We start from the raw sequence: 26,367 nt of genomic DNA, 5'->3' as shown, positions 1-26,367 counted from the left end.
AGGCTGGGCCGGGAGCCCTGGAGGATGGTCAGCATGCAGCAGGTGGGTGGGGTGCCAGGCCCCTTGAAAGGCTGGGGCCCAGGCATCCTAGGGACCCTGAGGTCGGCAGTTTCCCCAGAAACCAGTTCAGAGGTCACAGCTCCTACCCTGTGGGGACAGGGCTACACTGTTAAGGGCTGAAGTGAGAAAATGGCTGTTCTGTTGACATGTGAATGGTGTCCACCACCCTGGGGAGGCGGCCTGACTCCTAGAACACAGCGTCTGTGGGGGCCCAGCCCCAGGCCCCAGCTGTGGAATGTGAGCCAGGGGCCGGGGGCCAGGGACCAGGGACCAGGGACCAGGGGGCCGGGGGCCTGGGGCCGGGGGCCGGGGGGCCTGGGGCCGGGGGCCTGGGGCTGGGGACCAGGGGGCCGGGGGGCCTGGGGCCGGGGTCCGGGGACCAGGGGGCCGGGGGGCCTGGGGCCGGGGTCTGGGCACCAGGGGGCCGGGGGGCCTGGGGCCGGGGACCGGGGACCAGGGGGCCGGGGGGCCTGGGGCCGGGGTCCGGGGACCAGGGGGCCGGGGGCCTGGGACCAGGGACCGGGGACCAGGGGGCCGGGGGGCCTGGGGCCGGGGTCTGGGGACCAGGGGGCCGGGGGGCCTGGGGCTGGGGCCGGGGGCCTGGGGCCGGGGGCTGGGGGCCTGGGGCCGGGGTCCGGGGACCAGGGGGCCGGGGGCCATGGGCCGGGGGCCGGGGGCCGGGGGCCTGGGGCTGGGGCCTGGGGTCGGGGGCCGGGGACCAGGGGGCCTGGGGCCGGGGTCCGGGGACCAGGGGGCCGGGGGCCTGGGGCTGGGGCTGGGGGCCTGGGGCTGGGGCTGGGGCCCTGGCCTCCTGCCCTCGGAAGCAAGGTTCGCAGGAGGCTCCAGGATGAGCAGCCCGGGTGAGCTGCCTTTGAAGTGCCACGCGGGTTTGTGTCTATATTTAAACCAGAGTGAAAGACAATGAACCAGATGAAAGAGTTCGCTGAAAACAGCCTCCTCGGCAGTGGTGACGCCGGGCAGCCGGCCGTCTGGGCGAAGCGTGTGTTCCACTCACCTGTTTGGGTGGTGATCAGGCAGCAAAACAACGGGAGAAAAAAATCCCCACTTTTTCACAAGGAGGCTTTACTGGAAAATCTTCTAATAAACAGAGTCGGAAGCACAGCAATCTCGAAACCGCCTTCTCTTCGCTCAGTGCTGTTTTCACAATGGGCTCTCTCCGTGGCCAGCGCCCTGAGGCCTGGGCACCAGGTCCCCCCTGGTGGCCGGCGGTCACACGCCGCACCCCAGGCTGCACCCCTGTCATCCGTCAGGGGCTGAACTGGTCCCCTCAAGATTCATGCGCTGCAGCCCTAACCCCGCACCTCGGGTCTGGAGACGGGCCTGTAAAGAGGTGAAGTGGGGTCCCTCGGGTGGGTCCTGACCCCACAGGACTGGTGTCTCAGGCCAAGAGGAGGTGAGGACACAGGCCACACGGCACGCACAGGGCGACCACCGCCTGGGGGCAGGGGCACGGGCGGCACGCGCAGGCCCAGGACAGTGGCCTCGGGAGGACACCCTGGGCCCGGCCGGCCAGCCTCCAGGGCTGAGTGCGGACACCTTCCTGGCCCAGCCACCCTGTCTGTGGTGCTGCTGTTTGTGGCGGCCTGGGCAGACCCATACCATCTTTCTAGACACTTCTTTTTTTAAGAAAAAGGAAGCTTGGACGTCAGCAAGTCCCCCTCACTTTACAGACGAGAAAAATGAGCCCCCAAATCTGTGATGCATCTGAGCTCAACCCACAACCACTGAGCAAGTTGATGGGCTCCCCCTACCAGGAGGCTGGCCAGGGCAGCGTGAGAACTGAGGCTGCCAGGGGCAAGTTCCGGACACACTTTAAAGGCAGACAACAGGATCTGCCAATCGATCCAATGTGGGCCAAGTCCCAAGACCTGGCTGCAGAGACCCAAGGTCCTAAGCTCAGACAAGGTACCCAAGGTCTCGGCGGGGCCGGGGGGTCCAGGCGAAGCCAAGAGGGAGCATGGGGCTGCTGAGAGGGTCATAGGCGGGGCGAGGATGCTGGGAGGGGCCGGGACTCGCGCCCTGCAGACGCAGACGGCGCGCCCAGCCCTCAGTGTGGAAGAGCTACAGGCCACTCCTCCGCCCCTGGGCTCCGTCATGAATCCTACGTCTGCAGGTTACAGACCCCATGACACGTTTTCTTATTTTTGTTTTAGACAGGCTTTTAAAGCAATTAAGAAAAAGTGTCATTGATGTATATTCTTTCTCATTTTTAAAACATTCAGTGTCCTTCAGTGTGTGTGTAGGTCATAATTTCCACCTAGCGTCTTCCCCTTTGACTGAAAATCTTCCTTGAACATTTCTTATAAAGTAGGTCTTTCTTTGCTGGGAACGAATTGCTTTACTTGGTCTGAAAACACCTAAACTCTACCCCCTCATTTTGGAGAGCTACGCTGACTTGGTAAAGAATTTCAGATGGGCAATTTGTTTCAGTACTAAAGATGTTTATCCACTTTCTTTGGCAAGGTTAGTCCTCCTATAATTTCCACTCATCAAATCCACCTGTTTAGGCTACAAATATGTTCAATACATCTTCTATGAGACAGCCATTCAAATACTTGAAGACAGGTATTATTGAACAGTATATTAATTTAAAGACTTAGTGCCAAGGTGCCAGGTACTGTCACAGGAAATCGGCGTAACTGTAGCTTTCCAAGACGGTGTGGCAGGTGAACCTCCATGGAGCCAGCGAGGCCTGGCTGGTGAGGCTGAGTCAGGGGCTGCGGCCACCCTATCCGTGGGGAACCACCACCCCAGTTTCACTCGGCATCGTGTGTCCTGCTGAGAAGCGGCCTCAGTGGCCGGCCAGGCCTTACCCAACTGGCTTGAGGCTGTAGAAGCTTAGAATTTATACTGGAAGCCTGAAAGTGAAAGTGAAGTTACTCAGTCTTGTCTGACTCTTTGTGACCTTATGGACTGTAGCCTACTGTGGGCAGGAATCCCTCAGAAGAAATGGAGTAGCCATCATGGTCAACAAGAGAGTCCAAAATGCAGTACTTGGATGCAATCTCAAAAACGACAGAATGATCTCTGTTCATTTCCAAGGCAAACCATTCAATATCACAGTAATCCAAGTCTATGCCCCAACCAGTAACACTGAAGAAGCTGAAGTTGAACGGTTCTGTGAAGACCTACAAGACCTTTTAGAACTAACACCCAAAAAAGATGTCCTTTTCATTATAGGGGACTGGAATGCAAAAGTAGGAAGTCAAGAAACACCTGGGGTAACAGGCAAATTTGGCCTTGGAATACAGAATGAAGCAGGGCAAAGACTAATAGAGTTTTGCCAAGAAAATGCACTGGTCATAACAAACACCCTCCTCTAACAACACAAGAGAAGACTCTACACATGGACATCACCAGATGGTCAACACTGAAATCAGATTGATTATATTCTTTGCAGCCAAAGATGGAGAAGCTCTATACAGTCAGCAAAAACAAGACCAGGAGCTGACTGTGGCTCAGACCATGAACTCCTTATTGCCAACTTCAGACTGAAAGTGAAGAAAGTAGGGAAAACCACTAGACCATTCAGGTATGACCTAAATCAAATCCCTTATGATTATACAGTGGAAGTGAGATATAGATTTAAAGGCCTAGATCTGATAGATAGAGTGCCTGATGAACTATGGAATGAGGTTCATGACATTGTACAGGATATAGGGATCAAGACCATCCCCATGGAAAAGAAATGCAAAAAAGCAAAATGGCTGTCTGGGGAGGCCTTACAAATAGCTGTGAAAAGAAGAGAAGTGAAAAGCAAAGGAGAAAAGGAAAGATATACCCATTTGAATGCAGAGTTCCAAAGAATAGCACGGAGAGATAAGAAAGCCTTCCTCAGTGATCCATGCAAAGAAATAAAGGAAACCAACAGAATGGGAAAGACTAGAGATCTCTTCAAGAAAATCAGAGATACCAAGGGAACATTTCATGCAAAGATGGGCTCGATAAAGGACAGAAATGGTATGGACCTAACAGAAGCAGAAGATATTAAGAAGAGAAGGCAAGAATACACAGAAGAACTGTACAAAAAAGAGCTTCACGACCCAGATAATCACGATGGTGTGATCACTCACCTAGAGCCAGACACCCTAGAACGTGAAGTCAAGTGGGCCTTAGGAAGCATCACTACAAACAAAGCTAGTGGAGGTGATGGAATTCCAGTTGAGCTATTTCAAATCCTGAAAGATGATGCTGTGAAAGTGCTGCACTCAATATGTCAGCAAATTTGGAAAACTCAGCAGTGGCCACAGGACTGGAAAAGGTCAGTTTTCATTCCAGTCCCAAAGAAAGGCAATGCCAAAGAATGCTCAGACTACTGCACAATTGCACTCATCTCACACGCTAGCAAAGTAATGCTCAAAATTCTCCAAGCCAGGCTTCAGCAATACTTGAACTGTGAACTTCCTGATGTTCAAGCTGGTTTTAGAAAAGGCAGAGGAACCAGAGATCAAATTGCCAACATCCACTGGATCATCAAAAAGGCAAGAGAGTTCCAGAAAAACATCTATTTCTGCTTTATTGACTATGCCAAAGCCTTTGACTGTGTGGATCACAATAAACTGGAAAATTCTGCAAGAGATGGGAATACCAGACCACGTGACCCGCCTCTTGAGAAACCTGTATGCAGGTCAGGAAGCAACAGTTAGAACTGAACATGGAACAACAGACTGGTTCCAAATAGGGAAAGGAGTAAGTCATTTTGTACATTGTCACCCTGCTTATTTAACTTATATGCAGAGTACATCATGAGAAACGCTGGGCTGGAAGAAGCACAAGCTGGAATCAAGATTGCCAGGAGAAATATCAATAACCTCAGATATGCAGATGACACCACCCTTATGGCAGAAAGTGAAGAGGAACTAAAAAGCCTCTTGATGAATGTGAAAGAGTGAAAAAGTTGGCTTAAAGCTCAACATTCAGAAAACGAAGATCACGGCATCCAGTCCCATCACTTCATGGGAAATAAATGGGGAAACAGTGGAAACAGTGTCAGACTTTATTTTTGGGGGCTCCAAAATCACTGCAGATGGTGACTGCAGCCATGAAATTAAAAGACGCTTACTTCTTGGAAGGAAAGTTATGACCAACCTAGATAGCATATTCAAAAGCAGAGACATCACTTTATCAACAAAGGTTCGTCTCGTCAAGGCTATGGTTTTTCCAGTGGTCATGTATGGATATGAGAGTTGGACTGTGAAGAAAGCTGAGTGCCGAAGAATTGATGCTTTTGAACTGTGGTGTTGGAGAAGACTCTTGAGAGTCCCTTGGACTGCAAGGAGATCCAACCAGTCCATCCTAAAGGAGACCAGCCCTGGGATTTCTTTGGAAGGAATGATGCTGAAGCTGAAACTCCAGTACTTTGGCCACCTCATGGGAAGAGTTGACTCATTGGAAAAGACTCTGATGCTGGGAGGGATTGGGGGCAGGAGGAGAAGGGGACGACAGAGGATGAGATGGCTGGATGGCATCACCGACATGATGGACGTGAGTTTGAGTGAACTCCGGGAGTTGGTGATGGACAGGGAGGCCTGGCATGCTGCGGTTCATGGGGTCACAAAGAGTCAGACAGGACTGAGCGACTGAATTGGACTAAACTGGAACTGGACTGTAGCCTACCAGGCTCTTCTGTCCATGGAATTTTCCAGGTAAGAGTACTGGCGGGTTGCCATTTCCTTCTCCAGGGGAACTTCCCAACCCAGGGATTGAACACAGGTCTACCGCATTGCAGGCAGACCCTTTACCATCTGAGCCACCTTGGAAGAGCCACCGGAAGCCTGGCTAGAGCCTTTTGGGTTCACAGCCCTGGATTTAATGGAGCGAGATCTGGCAGGGAGAGGCGCGAGGTAGGGGGAGGACTGGGCACCGGTGTTTGTAAACAGCACAAGTGGTCAGAGCAGGGACCCCCGACTTTCCAGGACGTGAGTCAGCTAAGGCACCAGGTCTGAACACTTCTTCTAAAAAGTGGACTTCAGTGTGACCTCTTCCAGAGCCTCTGTGTCCACTGGGACCCCTGGTGCCTCCTGCACGCGCCCTGACCCCTGACCCAGGAGTTCTGTCCTGGACCCGCCGGTCTTCCTGGCCAATGGGATCCGTCCCTCCGTGCCTTCTCGTTCTCACAGCCCTGGGGGTCCTGAGTAGGTACATCCAGCTTCTTCAAACCCAAACAGAAACGTTGGGCCGCTGGGCGCGATGAGGATGAAAGCTGGTAAGTCAGACGAGCCTGACGGGGGAAGGGCCCCCTGATCATGGGGCCTGGCCGGGGTGCAGGGTCTGGGGGGCGGCGCGCAGGCCTTGCGGCCTGGGGTTTCCGCGCCTGGGCCCTGTCCGTGCCGGTGTCAGGAGCTGGGCGAGCGGCTGGGCCCCGGTGGGGCCGGAGAAGGGGCCAGTGCGGGACGCACACCTCTCTCGCGTCACCAGCAGGCGAAGACGGCTCCGTCCTTCGACACACGGCAGTTTTCCGAGGCTCCGAGAGGAGCCCGCAGGCGCCGTCTCCGCAGGCCGGTCTTGCGGGCGGCACCTCGGCCCCGGCTCCCGCGCGGGCTCCGCGCTCTGAGCTGAGCAGCCCGGGCCCGCCCCGGGGCCATCCCCCCACCCCCGCGTCGCCCCACCGCCCTCTCCTCTGACGGCGGAGGTTCCGTGCGGGCCTGCGCGGCCCGCTGACCGTCGGCGGGGCCAGGGGTCCTGTTTGAGCACAGAGCCACCTTGTTTTTGAGAGGCAGCTTGCGTTTCCCATTTCCCCTCCATCTGGCTCCATCTCCGCCGCTCCTCACGCCGCCCACCTTCGGGCCTGCCTCTGTCCAGCATTCGCAGCCGACCGCCCCTGTCGAACCCGTTTCTTTTGGGATCGCCTTTCCTTATTACCTTTGAGTTCGACGCTTAGCTCATTTTCAACATCTCTTCCTCTTGGAGTTTTTCTTTAGCTGCGTCTCACATTTTGGTGTGAAATTACTATTCAGCTATTTTTTCTAATTTTTGCGATGGTTTCTTTGACCAATGTGTTCTTCAGAAATCGGGTCTAAAATTCACACGTGTACGTTTTTTTTTAAGTTCCCTTCTCATCACTAATTTCTAATACAGTTTTCTTGTGGTTAGGGAACGTGATGCTGATTGTTATTTCTTGACACTTGCTTTATGGCTGCTATATGATTAATTCTCTAATGATAGTAGGCTTCTATAAACTTCCGCCAGATTGCTAATTGTGCTTTTCAAGTTTTCTTTAAATTTTATAATTATTTTGCCTTCTTAATCCATGAAATACTAAGAAGAATGTGTTTTTTTTTTAAAAAAAAACAAACCTACCAATCTGACTGTGGATTTCAGCAGTTTTTAAATTATATTTCTTGAGATCATATCATTAAGTGTACCCTAAGTTTAGAACTATTTTATCTTCCTGGAGAATTATTACTTTTACCATTACATAGTAACAATTTTTATTCCTGAGCACATTTTGCATTAAAGTCTCCTCTATTTGATATCAAATTAGCACTACCGCCTTCATCAATATTTTCCTGGCATACTGTTTTATTTTTTTCCCTGGCCTGGCATTCTTTTGCTTTCAATCTTTATGAATCTTTATCTTTTAGGACCTGTGTGTGTCTAGGCATTCAGTCATGTCTGACTCTTTGCGACCCTGTGGACTGTAGCCTGCCAGGCTCCTCTGTCTTTGGGATTCTCCAGGCAAGAATACTGGAGTGGGCTGCCATGCCCTCCTCCAGGGGATCTTCCTGACCCTGGAATTGAACCTGCATTTCCTGTCTCCTGCACTGCAGGCGGATTCTTTACCTGGTGGGCCGTCAGGGAAGCCCGCTTAGGATCCAGAAATAACATATTTAAAAATACCATGTACATGGAATTTGTTATTGTTCTAATCTGAGGTTCTAGTTTATCTGAAAACATTGTGATATTGTTTTAATTAGTTTAAAAATATTTTTACTTTCGTGTTCACATTTTCTATTTACTTTTTTATACTTCGCTTTCCCTCAAATTAATTCCACTGTTTAATTCCTCACCAACATACACTGATTTGAAAGTTTTCTGTATTTTTCTTTTAAAAGAGGGCAATTTTTCATTTTAAAATAATTTAAGACATAAAAAGTTTCAAAAAATAGTATGAAGGATTCACATATTCCTTCTCTTCACCCAACTTCTCCATATATTAGTCACTGAACAATGACCCAAACCAGGAAATCCACATTGGAAAGATTTATTATTAATGCATCTGCCGATCTTATTCCAGCATCACCAAGTGTCCATGGAGGTCCTTTTCCCGTCTCAGGGGACTGTCGTGCCTCCAGCCTGGGACAGCGCCTGGTCGTCTTCCGTGGCTCTGCGTCCCGAGGCGGTTAGTGCCACACTTTGTGGACTGTCCCTTAGACGTGCTTGTTTCGTGCTTCTTTTTGATTAAATTTATGAGTGTTGCTTCTCTGACATTTTTGCCAAAAAGTATGTTAATGCTGCCAGTTGGCAAACTGGAGGTGTTTTGTTCCAAATACTGTGCTTATCAGATACCGTTCTGGCTGTACCTCCCAATTCAGTGGGACAAGGTCAGCCCCAGGGAGCCCACTGCCTCCCACAGCCCAGAGAAGCTGCTGGGGCAGCTGTTGGAGCAGCCTCTTGGGAGCTGGTCTGGTACTACTCAGAAGGGCGGTTTATTCAACTGTAAGATCCAGTGAGGTGTGCTTCCTTCTGAACATTAAACCATATTCTAAACTGCTATTGCAGGAATCCAGTAACTTTGAGAAAGAACCTCCTTTAATGAGAGCTGGGGAAAAATCAGAGATGCTCCTTGTACCTGTCTTACCAGAATTTATTTTGAGGCAGAAAATTTTGACTTTGCTCAGTATCTGATTAAATCTTAAAAATCATGCAGGCAACTTATAAGGGGAAATAGACCCAAAGAACAAAGACAGTGATTTTCCAAGGGCCTCAGGAGCAAGTCAAATAGAAATCTGCTTGGATCTCCTGCCTCTGGTTTGCACTGACTGAGAACAAGGTCACTGGCAGGGAAGTCACTGGCAGGGAAGCCAACCGTCTGGTGCTTGAGGCAGAACTACTTGTGCCACGTCTGTGCCCCTGAGAAACATCTGAGTACTGAGAGAACACGCCAGCCGATCTTGCAGCCTGGAGACGGAGTTGTACTCTGAGGCTTCATTTATTTGGCATCCTTACTGAGCAACTGCCAGCACTTGCCTACGGTTACAACCCCACTTCTGTTGCTTTTCTGCCTCGGAAGCACCTAGCAACCTAGAGCACTGCGTGTGTCGTCTGAGCCTGACCACTTGCTACAGATGAGTCAACAGATGCATCGAGAGTTGAAGCACATCCCGGCTGCTGCAGAGCTGAAGCGGAGGCTGGACAGAGGGGCCACCCAGAGCCTCCCATGCCATCCTTTGCCCACTCATGTGGGCTTCCTCTGCTCTTCCCAACCATGGGCGTGGAGAGCGTCTACCCACCACCACCTCCCACCTAAAACGAGCCTTTAAAGCCCGCAACCCTCCTCTAAGCACTCCCTTAGCTGCATCCCCCCAATTTTCTGTTTTCATTCAGTTCCTTTCCATTTCAAAGTATTTTCTAAATTCTCTGGTGATTTCCTCCTTGGGTTAGGTTCCAAATATTTGGAAGTGTGTTAACTTTGGAATATTCAGCTTTATTTTATTGACTTCTAATAAAAGTTGACACAGTTTATTGACTTGAATTCTCCATGCGATGTACATATGTCGTGTGTTAGGTCTGTCTGCAGCCCCGTGTAAGCTCCGTCTGTCCTGGCGAATGTTCTATGGACCTTAACAGCGTGTATCCTACAGGTGCTGAATGTAGAGTTTCATGAATGCACTCAGATTAAGATAGGTGGTGGTATTACTCAGAACCTACATCTTTCCTGATTTTTTTTTTTTTTTTGTCCAGTTTTATCAATTGCTAAGGAGTTTAAAACTCTCCAAATATGGTAATATCAGAATTGCCCATTCCTCCCTTTCTCATTTTTTCTTCATGTATTTCAATGCTCTATTTGTTCTTAGGTCAGACACATGCAGAATCATCTTTTTGAATTATAATTATGAAAAGTCCTTCTTTGTCGCTTGTGACATTTTCGTCTTGAAATCCACTTTATCTCATATTAGTAGAGCCACTTCAGCCTTCTTTATGCTTAACTGTTTGCATGGTGTACTTTTTCCATCCAGTTACTTTCGATCTAGGCTTCCCTGGTGCCTCAGCTGGTAAAGAATCCGCCTACAATGCAGGAGACCTGGGTTTGATCCCTGGGTTAGGAAGATCCCCTGGAGAAGGGAAAGGCTATCCACTCCAGTATTCTGGCCTAGAGAATTCCATGGACTGTGTAGGCCATGGGATCGCAAAGAGTCGGACACGACTGAGCAACTTTCACTTCACTTTCAACCTATCTGTGGTTTTAATTATAAAGTACGTCTTTTTTCTGTGTCTTTAAATATAAAGTGAATCTTCTGTATTTAGCGTAATTTGGGTTTATGTTGCTTAATATCCATTTGACATCCTTTTTGTGCTTTTAATTGACATGTTTAGCCTTTTAATGTTTAATGAAACCATTGCTGTGGTTTTGTTTGGGTAAACCACTCTATTGTTTGCTTTCTATTCTTTCAGACATTTTACATACTAGAGTACAACATATTACTTCAACTGTAACTGAAGTTTTCAGTTTTTCTATTGCTTTTCAGCTGTACTCCTCTATATAACTGTTTTAGTGATTGCTGTGGGATTGCAGTGCATCCCCTTTGCAGTCCATTTGCAGTCAATATATATTTCATGCAACTTGCAGAAACCTTGCAACTGTCTGTCCATACCTTGTTCTCTCGTTACATCTTCAAATTCTATAAACCCACATGAAAAAATTGTTCATTTTTACTCTAAACAATCAGATATGTGTATGTCATATGTATTAAAAGTCTTAACAGAAAAGCAAAAAAAAAAAACAACTTTGCATTTCCTGAGATGTAGTTATGCGATGCATGCAGGTATCTGTACAAATACTGAGATGTATCCACCATCCCAGATGCCCTCCGTCCACTGCTGAGGACCTGAGGCCTCATCAGATGTCCCTTCCTCTCAGTTTGAAGAACTTCCTTTAGCATTCCTTTTGGTCGAGTTCTGCTGGCAACACGTCCTCAGAGTTTTATCTGAAAATGTATTTTGCCTTCATTCTGGAAGAGTATTTTCCTTGATGTAGAATTCCGGTTGACCTCAGACATAGTCATCTCACTTTTCTGGGTCTGTGGTTTCTGAAGTGAGGCCAGAGTGAATCCAGAGGTTGTTTGTCTGAGACAGCTTGTTTCTCTGCTGCTGCTACTGGATTTGCTCTTGATCCTTTTGCCTCTCTCTGTTATCCTTCTAGAAGTCCAGTTACACATGTCACACTATCTGACAACATCTAATACTTTATCCCAAATATTTTCTTCTTTATCCTACATTTTAGATTAAACCCAGGGACCTGTAGACGTCAGTCTCAGTTGATTTTTCTGTTCTCTTGAAAATGTCCTCCATTTTCCTTGTTCATGTGTTAGGTGATTTGGGGGTTTTAATTCTAGATCAGTTCAGTTGCTCAGTTGTGTCCGACTCTTTGCGACCCCATGGACTGCAGCACACCAGCTTCCCTGTCCTTCACCAACTCCTGGAGATAAATCGCTAATAATCTGATCAGCAACCAACTGCAGCTGGTTGGTTAGACTTACATGCAGAGAGTCTGTGCGAGTTTCTTGCCTGTAGCTTTAATCTCAGGCTGTATCTTGGTCTTTAGCTCAACTGCTCTACTTCTCAGGTGTTCAGGGGTGTTGGCCAGAAAGTTAGGTAGAATTTGGGGGTCTTGTCTCTGGCTCCTTCTTTCCTAAAATCCCTCCTCTCTCTCCAGTAGGGGTGCTTTTCTGGACACAATCTTCTAAAAGCAGAAACACATCAGTCCCCCCTGGAGCCCCTGGCCACCCTCCTCACCGTGCCAACTGCATCTGGTTCCCAGCTACAGGCCACAGAAGCAGGAACTGCTCCAGGCACTATGATCGTCGAGTGGATGCCACCTGCTCCGTCCACTCCTCAGGGCCTTCAGGTGGTTGCCTTATGGACGATGGCCAGAGTTCTTGGTTGTCAACCCCAAGAGTTATCCGAGAGGATTTTACCCAGCAAGGAGAATTAGAACCCTACCTTTTGAAAGACTAAGCTTTACTCTGACGGTAATAGCATCTGTCTACAATGTGAGAGACCTGGGTTCAATCCCTGGGTTGGGAAGATTCCCTGGAGAAGGAAATGGCAACCCACTCCAGTACTCTTGCCTTGAAAATCCCATGGACAGAGGAGCTTGGTGCAGGCTACCATCCATGGGGTTGCAAAGAGTCAGGCACGACTGAGCAACTTCAAAACACTAATACTCCTAGGATGCATAAGGGAAATACCTGTTTTTTTCTATGTAAATTTGTCTCCTTTCATAGAGGTCATCTTTTTCTGAGAGTTACTTTCAGAATACACCCACAGCAATTTGGCAGGAAGGACTGCTCCACCTGTTGGAATCTGTGGCTGGTGCCATGGCAGCAGTCATCAGCGCCCTCCTTATGCTGAGGCGAGACTTCAGCTCCGATCCCTCAGGACATGACCCAGGACAACGTGCCTTAACCAAGAGCCTCAGCCACACCTTCTTGTTTGGCAGTGCATGCAGGCAAGTGGTGGTGCTCACAGGGCCTCACGGCCCCTCGCTGGGCCTGACGCCCGCTCACCCTCCAGACATCTCTTTTCAATCACAAAAGGGTTCCCGTCAGTCACCTCTACTAGCTCTACTGATTATTGTTGTTCAGTCGCTCAGTCGTGTCCAACTCTTTGCAACCCCATGGACCGCAGCACACCAGGCCTCCCTGTCCATCACCAACTCCCGGAGTTTGCTCAAACTCATGTCCATCAAGTCAGTGATGCCATCCAACCATCTCATCCTCTGTCACCCTCTTCTCTTCCTGCCCTCAATGTTTCTCAGCATCAGGGTCTTTTCCAACTGATTACACTTTAGTATAACTGAGCCGGGCTACTCAGTGGCTATCTTTGCATGTCTTTCCTGTTTAAAATTTTACTATGGAAAGTTTCAACTGTGTCAGAAGTAAAGAGGATGATATATGGATGTCTCTCACTTTAACCTTAGTGAAAGGCGAGAGGCCCCTTGTGCCAGCGAGCCAAGCCGTAACAGCAAATGAAAAGTCCTTAAAGGAAATGAAGAGCGCTGCCCTCCTGAACACACAGGTGACAAGGAAGTGAAACAGCCTCACTGCTGATACGGAGAAAGTGGAGAGAAGAACGACCAGCCGCGTCATCCCCTTCAGCTGACGTGTGATCCAGAGCAAGGCCCAGCTCCCTTCACTGTGAGGCCAAGGCAGGTGAGGAGGCTGCCGGAGAGCAGCGTGAGACCAGAGGCTGGCTCGCGGGGCTGCTGGGAAGCTGCTGCCTCTGGGACAGGAGTGCTCTGTGAGGCGCTGGTGCCAAAGCGCAGGCAGGTGCCAAGAGGACGGAGCCACGGCAGCCACGGTGCCACCAGCCATTGTCCAGCGGAAGGAGTGCCATCCGGGACTCTGGTGCTCAGAGAGGCCCACGCCAGCAGAAGGAGTGCCATCCAGGACTCTGGTGCTCAGAGAGGCCCATCGTCCAGCGGAAGGAGTGCCATCCAGGACTCTGGTGCTCAGAGAGGCCCATGCCAGCGTCCAAGCTTGCAAGGGAGACTGACGCTCTTGGTAGCAGCTCTGGCAGCTGGTGACCAAGTGAGGCCAGTGCTCATCTACCATCTGAAAATCCTGGGGCCCTTAAGAATCGTGTTAAATCTACTTTGCCTGTGCTCTGTAAATGAACAACAAAGTTGGGATGACAGCAATTTACTGCATAGTTTACTATTTTAAAAAATTTCCTGGTGACTCAGATGGTAGAGAATCTTGCAGGAGACCCAGGTTTGATCCTTGGGTCATGAAAATCCTTTGGAGAAGGAAATAGCAACCCACTCCAGTAATCTTGCCTAGAGAATTCCATGGACAGAGGAGCCTGGTGGGCTACAGTCCATGGGGTCACAAAGAGTCAGACATGACTGAGCAACTAACTCTTTCTTTCTTTCTTTTTTTTTTTTTTTTTACTATTTTAAGCCCACTGTTGAGACCTACTGCTCAGAAAACAAGATTCTTTCCCAATTACTGCTCACTGACCAAGAGCTCTGACGGATGATGAGGCTCGAGCTGTTTCACACCTGCTAACACAGCCAACCTGCAGCCCACGGAGCCCTGACTTTCAAGTCCTGTCATTTAAGAAACCCATCTCACAAGGCTATAGCTGCCATAGACAGCAGTTCTTCGATGGATCTGGGCAACCTCCTGGAGAGGAGTCGGCATTTCAGATGCTGCCAAGGACGTTTGTGATCTGTGCAAAGAGGTCAGAACGTCCACAGTAACAGGAGCTGCAGGAAGTGGATCCCAGCCCTCAGGGGTGGCTTCTCAGGGCTCAAGATTCTTGTTCATGTATGACAAAAACCCACAAAATTCTGTAAAGAAATACTCGTCAATTTAAAAAAAAAAAAAGGAATAAAAGACTTCAGTGGAGGAAGCAGCAGTGAGTGTACTGGAACAGCAGGAGGACTGCAGTCACACACGGAGCCTGAAGATGGGACTGAAGCGCATGGACCTCAGGATGAAGTCTGAACAGAGGAGGAGCTGCTTCCCATGGATAAGCGAAGGAAGCGGTTGCTTGAGACAGAATTTACTCCTGGTGAAGATGCTGTGAAGACTGTGGAAATTATAACAAAGGTTTAGGATATTCTACAAAGCTTAAAAGCTAAAACAGTGGCAGAGTTTGAAAGGCTGGACTCCAATTTTCAAAGAAGCTCTACTATGGGTAAAATCCCACCAAACAGCACTGCTGCTGCAGAGAGGTCACTGGTGAGAGGCAGTCAATCCACGAGGCAAAGTTCACCGACTCATCTTAAGGAACGGCCACAGCCACTACGACTTTTGGCGACCACCACCCTGAGAACTGGCAGCCATCAACACAGAGACGAGACCCTCCACCAGCAGAAAGACCGTGACTCACTGGGGCTTGGGTGGTGCTCGGTCAGCACTGCTTAGCAATAAAGCATGTTTTAACGGAAGTATGTACACTTTTTAGGTATGCCATTGCAACTTACCGTGCAGTGTAAACGCTCTCTGAGAATCCACCAATCTTCATGCTCCCCCCTTCTACTGCGGGGGCCTGGGCTGAGCCCACGGTCGAGGCCGACCGCAGCAATTCTGCTCATCATCCACGGCATGCTCTTCACTCCCCTGTATTTCCTGTGGATTATGAGGTAGACAGACCCAGACTTCAAGTCTCACTTTTTAGCAAGAATTCGTCGTTGTATTGTGAGATGTATTTCTGATTATGGGATAAAAGGTATGCTCTGCACACTCAGTCTGACTTGGTACCAGCAGCTCCTGGCATGGGGAATGGGGTCGTCAAAACAGGAGGTTCATGGCTCCTTTTTCAATTTTTAAAAGTTGCCATAAATACTCATGTCTGTGAGTGACAAATACGAAGCACGCACATGTAAGCAGTTTGGTGTTACGATCAAACAAAACAAAAAAACAAAAAGTTAACCTGAACTTTCAGTTACAGACGGCAGATTGAAACCACACATTAACCTTACCTCTAACCAAACCCTACGAAAATGACACAGCAGTGTGTGCACACACCATTCACGCCCAGTGCACGCACAGTCCACCTTCTGCACACAACACAGATGTAATTACATAGACAGAGTTAAAACCACAGTTAAATAAACACACAGGAGTTTAAAAGCTGCCAAGAGTATGGGTGAGTGGAAACTGATGGGTCAAACTTCGATCCTTAGTTGGCGGCATGAGAACAAAGATGTAGCCTGGTTCACTGCAGAACTGAGCCCGAGAGTCAAGAGCTTGTGCTACGGGAACTCCCCAGATGGGGATAAAGCCCAGCAGTCCACAAAGGCTGTTAAGAAAGAGGCAGCTTCCCCCCACCACCAACCCACCACAGTGGAGCCGGGGCTTCCTTCTCCTCAACAGTGAACGCAGGAGCCTGTGTGGTATCAGGGCCACAGCAGCGTGGACACTTGCATGAAAAGCTCTGCCCCAGTCCTGCCAGAGGACTGACTAGGGACAGCTACTTCACACGAGTATTAATACATGAGAGACACTCAACTCTATGTATTTTAGGAAACTTGTCTTCATTAAAAGCTGGTGGAGACACGTTTTGACCCTCATACAACCACCGGCCGAGCCCGTAAGCACGTGAGCAGGACAGAGGCAGCATTCTCTGAAACCATGTCAGAGTAAAAGGCAATCTCTTCAGTTCACCTTCAAGAAAACCGGCTGCAGGATGGGGCGGGACTGACTCGGGTACCACCCCCACGGCAGTGACGCTTGTCTTCGATGACGGGGGTCGTTTCTGGAATGCACTTTCACGGATGCCACGGTTTTGCAAACCCAGACTGTTTCCGGGACTCTCCTAGCGCAGAAGGCCAGGCCAACGTGCAGCTGTGGCCATGCCAAAAGCAAGGGCCTCTGCGCACCTCACTGCTCAGCACCTTTTTCCCTCTTTGTAAGGTTGCTCCACGTCCTGCTCTACCTCTTGGCTTCCTCCTAACGCCACTGCATCCAGTGACCTCCTCAACTACTAAATTCTCTTCCACAGCCCAAGCAGGTCTTCTCCAGGAGCTGCCTCCTCCGTGAGCCCGGCTTTGAGTCTGGAGTTCGTGTGTGCCCACGCTCCACTCAGAACTGGACACGCTGAGTCTCTGCATCACCGCCACTGTCCTCGGGTGCTGTGCGGCTCCGAGGCCGACGCTCTTCGTCTGGCTCCCAGGGGCCTGGCAGGGGGGAGCCACCGACAAGAGGACAGTTAGCAGGACGCCTAGTAATGGTATCCAACAACGATCAGAAGACACAGGTAAACCGGGATTTAAGTGTTTACTCTGGGTGTTAAAATTAGACATACAAAAAAATTACACAGCAAATGAAAGTGTTGAAATAAAAAAAATACCAATTATGTCTCGTATTAAAGACACATTCTTTAATGACTGAAGAAGGGTCTTCATCATACACTTAAAATAAGGCAAATGCTCAGGACTGTGGCTCTGCACTCTGAGTCACAGCCACAGTGGGCACAGGGGTGAACATGCCTAGGAGAGCTCCGCCTTCAGTGCATTTCTTCATAAGTTTTGTTCAAGACAAAACCTTCCTTGACCCCAAACGAACAAACACAAGACTGACTTCAAGTGATGGACACAGCACATGGCCACGGAGGACCTCAGAGCTCCCTGTACTGATACACTAACGCCAGCGTCAGAAATGGGCCTGTGGCCTTGGGGAACGATCCAAAACCTGACTCAGCTTTCTGAAGCAAATGGTGTGACGAAGGCAGGTCAGGGGAGCCGAGTCTGCAGGAGGACACGGCGGCCCGACCTGTTCTGGCGACAGTGTCACCGGTGGCTCCCGTGCCTGCTGACACAGACACCACCAGGGCAGACACCCCGAGCCACCAGGCAGGACGCCGGAGAGGCCAGAGAAGTGGTGCGGGTGGGCAGCAGGGGTCGCGGGGGCAGGAGGCCCACATCGGGTTCAGGGTGAGTCACACAGAAAAGGCCTGACGACGTGAGCGCTGTGAACACAGAAGCCAGGCGGCAGAGTTAACTCTGGAACCGAGGCCCACAAGTAACCTCCCCAGCGTAACACCTTGGTAGGCAGACCGCACGCTTTTCTGAAAGTCCACTTGGGTTAGGAGTGCTAGAGCCATCGGCGTGAAATGAAGGCTTTCACACGGCTGCAGAGTTTAGGGCAGCTCCAGGTGTTCATGTGTGACTTTCTGCTAACCCACGCATCCCCTCCCAAGGTGCCTGGGAAGCTGCAGAAAACCCAGGAAGATGCTCTGGGTCTGAGCCGCCCTGCCTTCTGTAGCCTTCACCACGCAGCACGTAGCTTCGACATGCTCCCTAATTTTTAGAAAGGTATTTTAAAGTCACACTGTGAAAGTCGCTCAGTCATGTCCGACTCTTTGCTACCCCATGCACTGTCCAGTCCATGGAATTCTCCAGGCCAGAAGAGGAGTGGGTAGCCTTTCCTTTCTCCAGGGGATCTTCCCAACCCAGGGATCAAACCCAGGCCTCCCGCATCGCAGGCGGCATACAGGGCCTAGGGTAGGAAGAATGGCAAAGCAGACACTTCCTGGGCATTTTAAATCAGGTCAGTTTGGTTGAAATAAAACACACACCAACATCGTTCTAAGCTCCCCAATCAGGGGAAAGAAAAGAGAGAGGGGCAGCCTAAGCTTCCATGCAGATACCTGTGGGCGCTCAGCGAGCATCGCCTGGAGGCTCTACGTCTTCACGGCGGGTGGGGGGGCAGCCTGGAAGCAGGCCAGCTGCAGGTGCATGCCACTCTTGACCCGGCTCAGCAGCTCCTCCAGCAGCCTGTGGGAGAGACACAGACAGCCACATGGCTCCTGCCCCGTGGTGCTTCTCCAGCCAGAAAAGTCACTTTTCTATGGGCTCTGAATTCCATGACAAAAGAAAGTCAACTAAAGAAGGTCCTCTAAGGGAACATCTATCTGTAGACATACTTATATTTATACACAAAACCGACCTTCTGCCCCTTCCCCTGAATTAACTGGACCCCTCCCTAAACAGAGTGATGTTTGGGGTCTGGGCACTCCAGAGCTCTGACAGGCACTCTCTCTGACTCTGATAACACAGCGCAGCATCTCACGACCCCCATGTCAGGACAAGCCCTCTTGTGCTGCCCATCTGCAGTCACCTTTGCCCTCACCCCACTCCTTGGCAATGACTGGTCTATTTTCCATTCTTCTTATTTTGCATTTCTGCCTTTAACAAGTATTGGAGAGGTGAACTGAAGGGGTGAAGCAGGCACCCACAGAGTCAGGGTAACTCCTGCACTGTAACTCCATCTGGCCCCTGTGCTGCAGCAGTAACTCCATCTGTCCCCTGTGCTGGCCAGATACAACTGGATAATTTCACAGCCATGAGGGGTCTGACAGCTCACTGGGCTCAGATGAAGCAACCAAGAAACAAGCTTGCTGGTGCTTGGGTCAAGGGATCACTTCCTGGTTTAACGATGCTCCCAGCAGACCCCGTCTGGCCTTCCTCACGGTGTCTGCTTCTCTCAACCGCCGCAAACCACTAGTCTTCTGAGCAGACGAGTGAGCCCCACTTGCATGGGCTGACGGTTAAGTGAGGCTTTAAATCTTTCACTTTTAAAGGACTGCACAGGCTTTGAACATGTGGTCAGTGAGGAGGTGGGACGGGAAGACAGGGCTGCCCAGCTCCTCTCAGCCAGACCAGGTCACCCTGCCCTCCCAGCCCTGTCCACGCCTCCGGGGCCCCCCTGCCCATGTGGGTCCACCACGCTCCCCCGCGCCGTCACAGCTGACCCTGAGGGCTGCACGTGGTCGGGGCTCCGTGCCCACGACCCGTCCAGCAGCTGCAGGGTGGGGGACCTTGGCTGGGCTGGGGAAGAGCCCAGGCACGCTGACATCTGCCTGGCCTAGACTGTGTCTCAGGTCAGAATTTCCTGTTACATGAGAAGCAAAGTTGAAGGCCAGGCCGAGACTGTTAATACAGAACTAGTGGAACATGTGTGACTTCATTCCGTCACGGGTGCACATTTACTTTCAATGCTTCACGTCACACGGAGCACGAATGCACGCTGCGGGCCTACTTGAAAGACAATGTCTCTGAGTCCTGACTTTACCATGCTGTCTTCTCTTTCACATTTCTCTAAATACTATCTTCTTACAAATTTCAGATAATAATACAGTTTTCTGAGTCCAAATAAACTTTCTTATAAAAGTTTAAGTGACTGGTATAGTTACTTAAAACAAGGAAAGAACTAATTTCTGAAACGTCATAAACCAGGTTCCACCTCCTCCTGCCATGTGGGAGACGGGCTAACACAAGGCGTGTCCAAGGGCCACCGAGTCCCACCTCCCTCCAGGCTCCGCCTGAAGAGGAGGTGTCCAGGTGACAACACGCCACCCGAGAGCAGCTCAAGACTTACTTTCTGTCTGCTCCGCTCGAGAGCTGAGGCAGGGCTTCCAGGGCCTGCTTGAAACTGGATCTGTAAGAGACAGCATCCCAGGTGGGGACCCGCCGGCCCCACCGGGAACAGGGACATTGGAGAAAAGCATGCCTTATGTTCAGAGGAACTCACAGGCTGGTGAGGCAAGCAGAGCAGGAGGGAAAGTGAAAATGAAAGCGAGGGTTTGCAGAAGCAGGGCCAGAAGAACCAAATCAGGAGATAAAACATGACTTTAAATGCAAAGGAGAAACTGAATTTTACACAAGGTGCTTCTAATAGTAGATGAGAGCTTGGTGTGTTGTTGTTAAATTTAAAAAGGTCTTTACTTTCAAAACAAACTGAACTATACAAATAAAGCAGCTGCTAAGAAAGGAAGGGAGCTAGGTAGGAACAGGGGTGATCTTGTGCAAAATGATACAAAGGGGGCACTTCTGGAACTGACACGTGCCGGGCCTGATGTACAGCCAGCTTCTTACAATAACTGAACATGTCTTAAGAGCACTTAGCTATTGTATCTAAAATTTGTACAATAATGGAGAGGTATGTGTATATATATGCATAACTCGACATCATTTCATTTCGTGAAATATGGAAAAGGGAGAGAATTTTAAGAATGATTTGGTATGTCTAAGTTTCTAAAGTAGAAAGTACCAGCAGAGTAATTAAATCAAGTAGTAACGCAGAGCAGACGGCGGCGGGAGCCATCAGACAAGCTCCTGGTGAACAACCTCAGGTGTCAGGAAGAAAAGGAAAAGTCTTCCCTGACTTTTCATCCTGACAGTCAGGATGAGGGCCTGAACACGCCATCCAAAGCTGGGAACAATGGCAAGTGCATCATGGGACACGTTTAAACAGCTTCCTTGTGGACCCGGCACTTCCCAGGCAGCACTGCCAATGGGGTAAACAGTCTTGTGTAGGCAGAGCTGTTTCAGTTCACCTAATGATGTCTCAATGATAGGAAATCCTGACTTTCATTCAAAACAGCTAAAAATTATCATCAAATTTCCACTACAAAATTTTGCAGAGAAACCACAAGGCTTCCTCTTATGCTGATATTCACTAAGAGTCTGCGATGAGTAAACTGACTCAATTCTTATTTTCTCCTTTTCAAAAGAAGTACATGATGCTCTGTGATAACACTTACAAGCCCGAGGCTCATCCCCACCTTGAGGAAGAGCCTATGTGTCCTTGGCTTGGTGTCACTTCGTGCGTTTAACAAGACAACCGGTCAGATAAAAACACGAGATCGCCGAGTCACGAGTGCGTGTGTGGGACCACCACCCGAACCAAGAGCCTCGAGGGGGCTCCCGGGGCGTGCAGGACGCAGCATGGAGCACCTCACCTGCTTTCCAGTGTCAGGTGGGCCGCCACAGTGTCCCGCAGGGTGCAGATTTCAAGCCTGGCCTGGGGTGAGAAACGGACAGGTGACCACAAGGAACCATGTCGACTGTCCAGCAGAGAGAAGCGAGGGTGAGCCCCAGCCTACTCCCTGCAGAGCAGACCGCCACGGCCACAGCAGCAGCTCCTTACAGCAGACCTTCTAAATCAGCCCCAAGAGACTGGCTGTGACAACGTTCTCTGTTACTGAACAAGGGCACGAGCTGTCAAGTCTGACTCTGTGAAGGCAGGGGTCTTGCTCTGAAAGGTACAGATTGTGCCAGGGCCGTCCAGCCACCGGGCCTCACCACTCAACAGCACCTCCCCTGGTCTCCTCGGGGAGGAAGTGAGGTCTCACTGCCGAGGCTGGTGGGGATGCAAGGAACAGGCTGCCTCACCGCCCCCAGCCGCCCCCAGCACCGCGAGGCCCCGTGGTGCTAAGTGCTGCAGACTCAGTGCAGTGCTGTCAAAGCTGCAGCTACTTTTCTCTTTTGCTTTTTCTTCTCTTTTTAAAAACAAAACATGACAAGTTGATCCCAGACAAACAACATGGAAAAGGAATAGCACAGCTAGAGAAACTCAGACCTCCAGACTTCAGAATGTACTGCAAAGCTACAATAATTCAAACAGTGTGGCCCTGGCACATGGCCTGACATGTAGATCAACAGGACAGGACTGAGTCCCAGAAACAAATCTTTACATTTACAATCAAATGACTTTCCACAAGGTGCCAGGGCCACTCGGCGGGGGAGGTGGTCTCTCTAACGCATGGTGCTGGGACAGCAGGACACGGAGGTCACACTCCCAGGGCTGAAGCTGAGTCTCTGCCTTAAAACAGACACCAGCTCAAAGCAGAGCACAGACCACGCACACGATGAAACTACAGAACACCTGGAAGGAAGCCAGAGTGGATCTCTGTGATGTTAGGCTAGGCCTGCCTTCTTAGGAATGACAGCAAGTACAAGTGACAAAAGAAAAAAGAGAAAACTTGGAATTTCTCAGAAGTAAAACATCCTCTGCTACAAAGGACATCATCACAGGCGTGATGATCACACAGAAGGAGACACCCTTGGCAGACACGGGAGGGCCACAACCAGCCAGTCACACACTGCCGATGCGGATGTGGGGAATCTAGGATCTTCACACACCGCTGGTAGGAAAGCAGCTACGGCTACTCTGAAAGTAGCCAAATAACCCAGCGATTCCAGTCCCTGGTATTTGCCCAAGAGAAATGAGAACATGTGGCCACAGACAATCTGCACACAAGTGTTCACAGAACCATTTTTCCTATCAGCCAAAAAGTGCAAACCCTAATGTCCATCAAATGATGAGCAGACAAACACGGGGCGGCATACCTACACAATGGAACGTCAGCCACAAAAAGGCACGGCGCAGGCTACCACACAGATGGTCCTGGAGCCACCCACCACACGCAGGCTACCACACGGACGGACCTGGAGCCGCCCACCACACGCAGGCTACCACACAGATGGACCTGGAGCCACCCAGGAGGCTGTTTAAGATGCATGGCCCTCAGCAGCACAGGCGCACACACACAAACAAGGACGAATGCCAGGGCTGGGCTTAAATCCACCAACAGAGAGGAAGGCTGACTTACATAAGGTAAATGTGCAGTCTAGAAAGCAGATATTTGGTCCCATTTCTCAGTGGGTTAGAAGCCTGAAACAGCTCATAATGAGAAAGTGTTCATGGGACTATCTGTCTTTACTGTTTACGTTCTAGTATATATAAAAACGGACCTACACGGAGAATATGGAAGAGAAAAAATAAGATAGAACTTTCAGCTCAATATTTTAGGAGATGGATTAAACCACTATAAAACTAATCTTTGCTAGAAACTTTATTCAGACAAAGTGATAAAATGCTTTAATTAACCTATAAATTATACCTATTGTAAGAGCTGTGATGATTCACACAAAACACTCGGGCTGCTGGCCAGCAAACACTCCCCCTGGCTGGCTCTCGGGAAGGTCTGAGACTGGTGGCCGCTCAGCCCTTCATGTCAAGCCCTCTTGGTCACCTGTTGAGGAGAAGGTCACACACAGGCAGCCCCAAGGGCAGTGGGCAGAGGTTTTCAGAATAGAACTGACAGTGTCTCCAGGGGGCACAGGGCACGGGAGGCCAGGCGGGCATGGAGGCTGGGCCTCCAGCTGATTCTGACGTCTCTTCCGGCCCCTTCCTGTCAGCGGTGAGAGAAACTCGGCCATCAGCTAGATGGGCTGCAGAGAAGGTGTGGGGAGCGGGGATTTCTGTTGTAATTCCAAGACCCCTTGGGCTTCCCTGGTGGCTCAGCTGCTAAAGAATCCGCCTGCAATGTGGGAGACCTGTGTTCGATCCCTGGGTTTGGAAGATCCCCTGGAGAAGGGAAAGGCTACCCACTCTAGTATTCTGGCCTGGAGAATCCCACGGACTGTACAGTCCATGGGGTCACAAAGAGTCAGAGACAACTGAGCGATTTTCACTTTCACTTTCAAGACCCCTTAGGCCCAAAGCAGATACTGCAACTTCCCTTTAATTCATCTTCACACACACAAGGTTCCTGTTAAGAGTCTTCAGGTTTTTCTTTTTACTGATACATTTTCTTATTTTTACTATTACTCAGGTTTAAGTTGTTATCTGAAGGGGGTTGGCCTGAGAGGAGGGCCTCAGCCAGTACTAGAAGCAACACTTCAGGGACTTTTAGAAACCCTCACAAGGCCCATGAGGCCCATTGGCGGGGCTCAGGCCCCCACAAGTCTGCAGGCCTGGCTGCTACAATCTGGCCACATGCAAACCCAGACCCATTTGTTACATTTGTTACTGTAATTATGTAATTCCATGAAAGGCAACATAAGCCAATGGAGTATGACTAGAAAGAAATAGTTGTCATTTCTATACAAACTGCACTGACTGCTCTGCAAAGACTATTTACAAGTAAGTTGCTAAAAGTTTCCTGTTAAATTAAATGTAGTGAAGACATTTGTAAAACAAACAACAAAAACATCACCGAGCTGCAGAAGGGCTCTGCGTTCAGACAGGAACACAAGCACTGTCACACTCTGCAGGGAGAGCAGTGCTGGGACCACTGACGTCCTGCATGTGGTCCCAGGGGATGATGCACCCCGTAACTGGCAGAGGCACCGAGAAAATAACACAAGCCTGTGCGGACCTCTTGGGACTACAGCTGACACACATCTCCGTGGTTCAAACAACTGAGTCCACGTGCACGGCAGCAGCACCGTACCTGCAAAGCCCCGTTTCTGCTGAAGGATGAGACGCACTGCATGAGCCGGCTCAGCTCCTCAGAGACCGCCTCCACCACCCTAGACAGCACCCGGGGCACCAGGTCCTTGGAGACAGTGAACACCTGATAGAAGGTTGAAAACACAAAGAAAGGGTATGTTATGGGGGCTTCCTCGACCCGAATGTGTTGGAAACAAAGGGATGCACACAGCAAAACCACCCCCAGGTCTCCTCAGCCACGAATAGAATGGAGACACGGCTGACACTCAAGCTGTATTCACCATGCTCGATAAAAGGTAACCTCCGAAAATAGATCGGCAGACAGAATTCTGAAAGGTGCTGTTGATGGTGACAAGGTGAAAGAGTTTTAAGGATTTTTTTCCTCCTCTTATCCTTTTCATAAGAAGAAACGTGATTTCTAAAGAGGAAACTGTAGAAATAAAAACATACTGGGTCAGGCTCTCCTTGGATCAAAACAACTGCTACTTCATGCTGGGAACATAACTCTGTATTGCACAAGAGTTCCCAATTTTACTATCTGCTGAATTAAAAATATGTTTCCTTTCATTTGACAAAACCACCATTTTCAAGTTTTGAATTTGATAGTTGCAAACTAAGAATTACTATATTTGGTGAAACATTACTATCCTGACTTCTATGTTAAACTAAATCATATTTTTTTTTTAGCTTTTCCATTTTTCAGATTCAATCACTAGTATTAAACCTTCGGGTCAATCCAAACATAACCTGAGCACTGAAGAAAATTCTGGGCAAGGTAAGATTGTTTGGGAGCAGTAAACAGTAAATGTTATGTACAGAATTCTACTTTCAGCCACTGGGATGTGTGGAAGAGGGACTGGAAAAGCCTTTTTTTGTTTTGTTTGTAAACGATGACAGTGGTGCCTCAGCAGGAGTCACCGTCATCACGCAAAGGCCCAGGCACCCTGCAGGGCCTGAAGCACCACCTGGGATGGGCCGGCTCCACCGCCTGAGGATCTACCGCCACACTGACTTTCCCAGAAGCTAACCTAACAGAAGAGCGCTTTTATAAAGGTCTCTGATGTATAAAAAGTATCAAAGTTGAAAGTAAGTCACTCATCATAAAAAGGTGTACGTGGTAAATTCCCACCTGAGCTAAACCACGTAAAACTTTATTTCACGGAGAACGAGTGTACCATGCCTCACGAGGACCTGCGAGGGATGGACACAGCGGGCCGCTCTCTGAGGAGGCTGCTGGGTTTGGCTGCCTCGGCAAGCAGGCAGCACTGTGTCCTTCACTCACTCTGGTTCAGCCTCCATGACCACGTATCTCCAGGTCACCGAGGTGACCCAGACAGCACGTGTGGGCACAGAGGGTGATGCAGGCCTCACCCCCTGACGCGCCTGCACAGAGGCAGACACTCAGGAGGAGCTTTTGCCAGTGGTCACCACAGCAGCAGGCTTCTACCGAGAACCCCTCTGCTGGACGACGGCCCATGGGCTGCAGCCGAGACTGAACGATGGTGGATGGGACACTAGCGGAAAGCTCCCCGGGAGCGGGCCAGGCGTGACTGGCAACACCAGCGTCCGGGAACCGTCAGCCACGCAAGGGAGG

At 50.0% G+C, this 26,367-nt stretch overlaps 1 protein-coding gene across 7 annotated transcripts in view; it reads right to left on the bottom strand.

Annotated features, from left to right (window-relative positions):
- Nucleotides 1-8,268: 8,268 nt before the first annotated feature.
- The window catches only part of EXOC2 (exocyst complex component 2), a 131,611-nt gene continuing 113,512 nt past the window's right edge, over nucleotides 8,269-26,367 (bottom strand). For 4 of the 7 annotated variants that reach the window (XM_019985756.2, XM_070778504.1, XM_070778502.1 and 1 more), the window contains 5 exons: nucleotides 24,775-24,897; nucleotides 21,496-21,557; nucleotides 20,133-20,192; nucleotides 18,403-18,529; nucleotides 17,012-17,721 (listed from right to left, as the gene is read on the bottom strand). In XM_019985756.2, the coding sequence (XP_019841315.1) occupies nucleotides 18,436-18,529; nucleotides 20,133-20,192; nucleotides 21,496-21,557; nucleotides 24,775-24,897 (339 nt within the window). In that variant the 3' untranslated portion in view covers nucleotides 17,012-17,721; nucleotides 18,403-18,435. Of the gene's footprint in view, nucleotides 16,931-17,011; nucleotides 17,722-18,402; nucleotides 18,530-20,132; nucleotides 20,193-21,495; nucleotides 21,558-24,774; nucleotides 24,898-26,367 lie in introns of those variants that run through there. The other 3 variants (XR_011563573.1, XM_070778503.1, XR_011563575.1) reach the window with 3 other exon arrangements.

The sequence above is a fragment of the Bos indicus genome, chromosome 23 (genome assembly GCF_029378745.1).
Source record: "Bos indicus isolate NIAB-ARS_2022 breed Sahiwal x Tharparkar chromosome 23, NIAB-ARS_B.indTharparkar_mat_pri_1.0, whole genome shotgun sequence".
Taxonomy (NCBI): Eukaryota; Metazoa; Chordata; class Mammalia; order Artiodactyla; family Bovidae; genus Bos; species Bos indicus.
The sequence above is the reverse complement of the archived record's forward strand: the minus strand, read 5'-3'. Positions and strand labels throughout refer to the sequence as shown.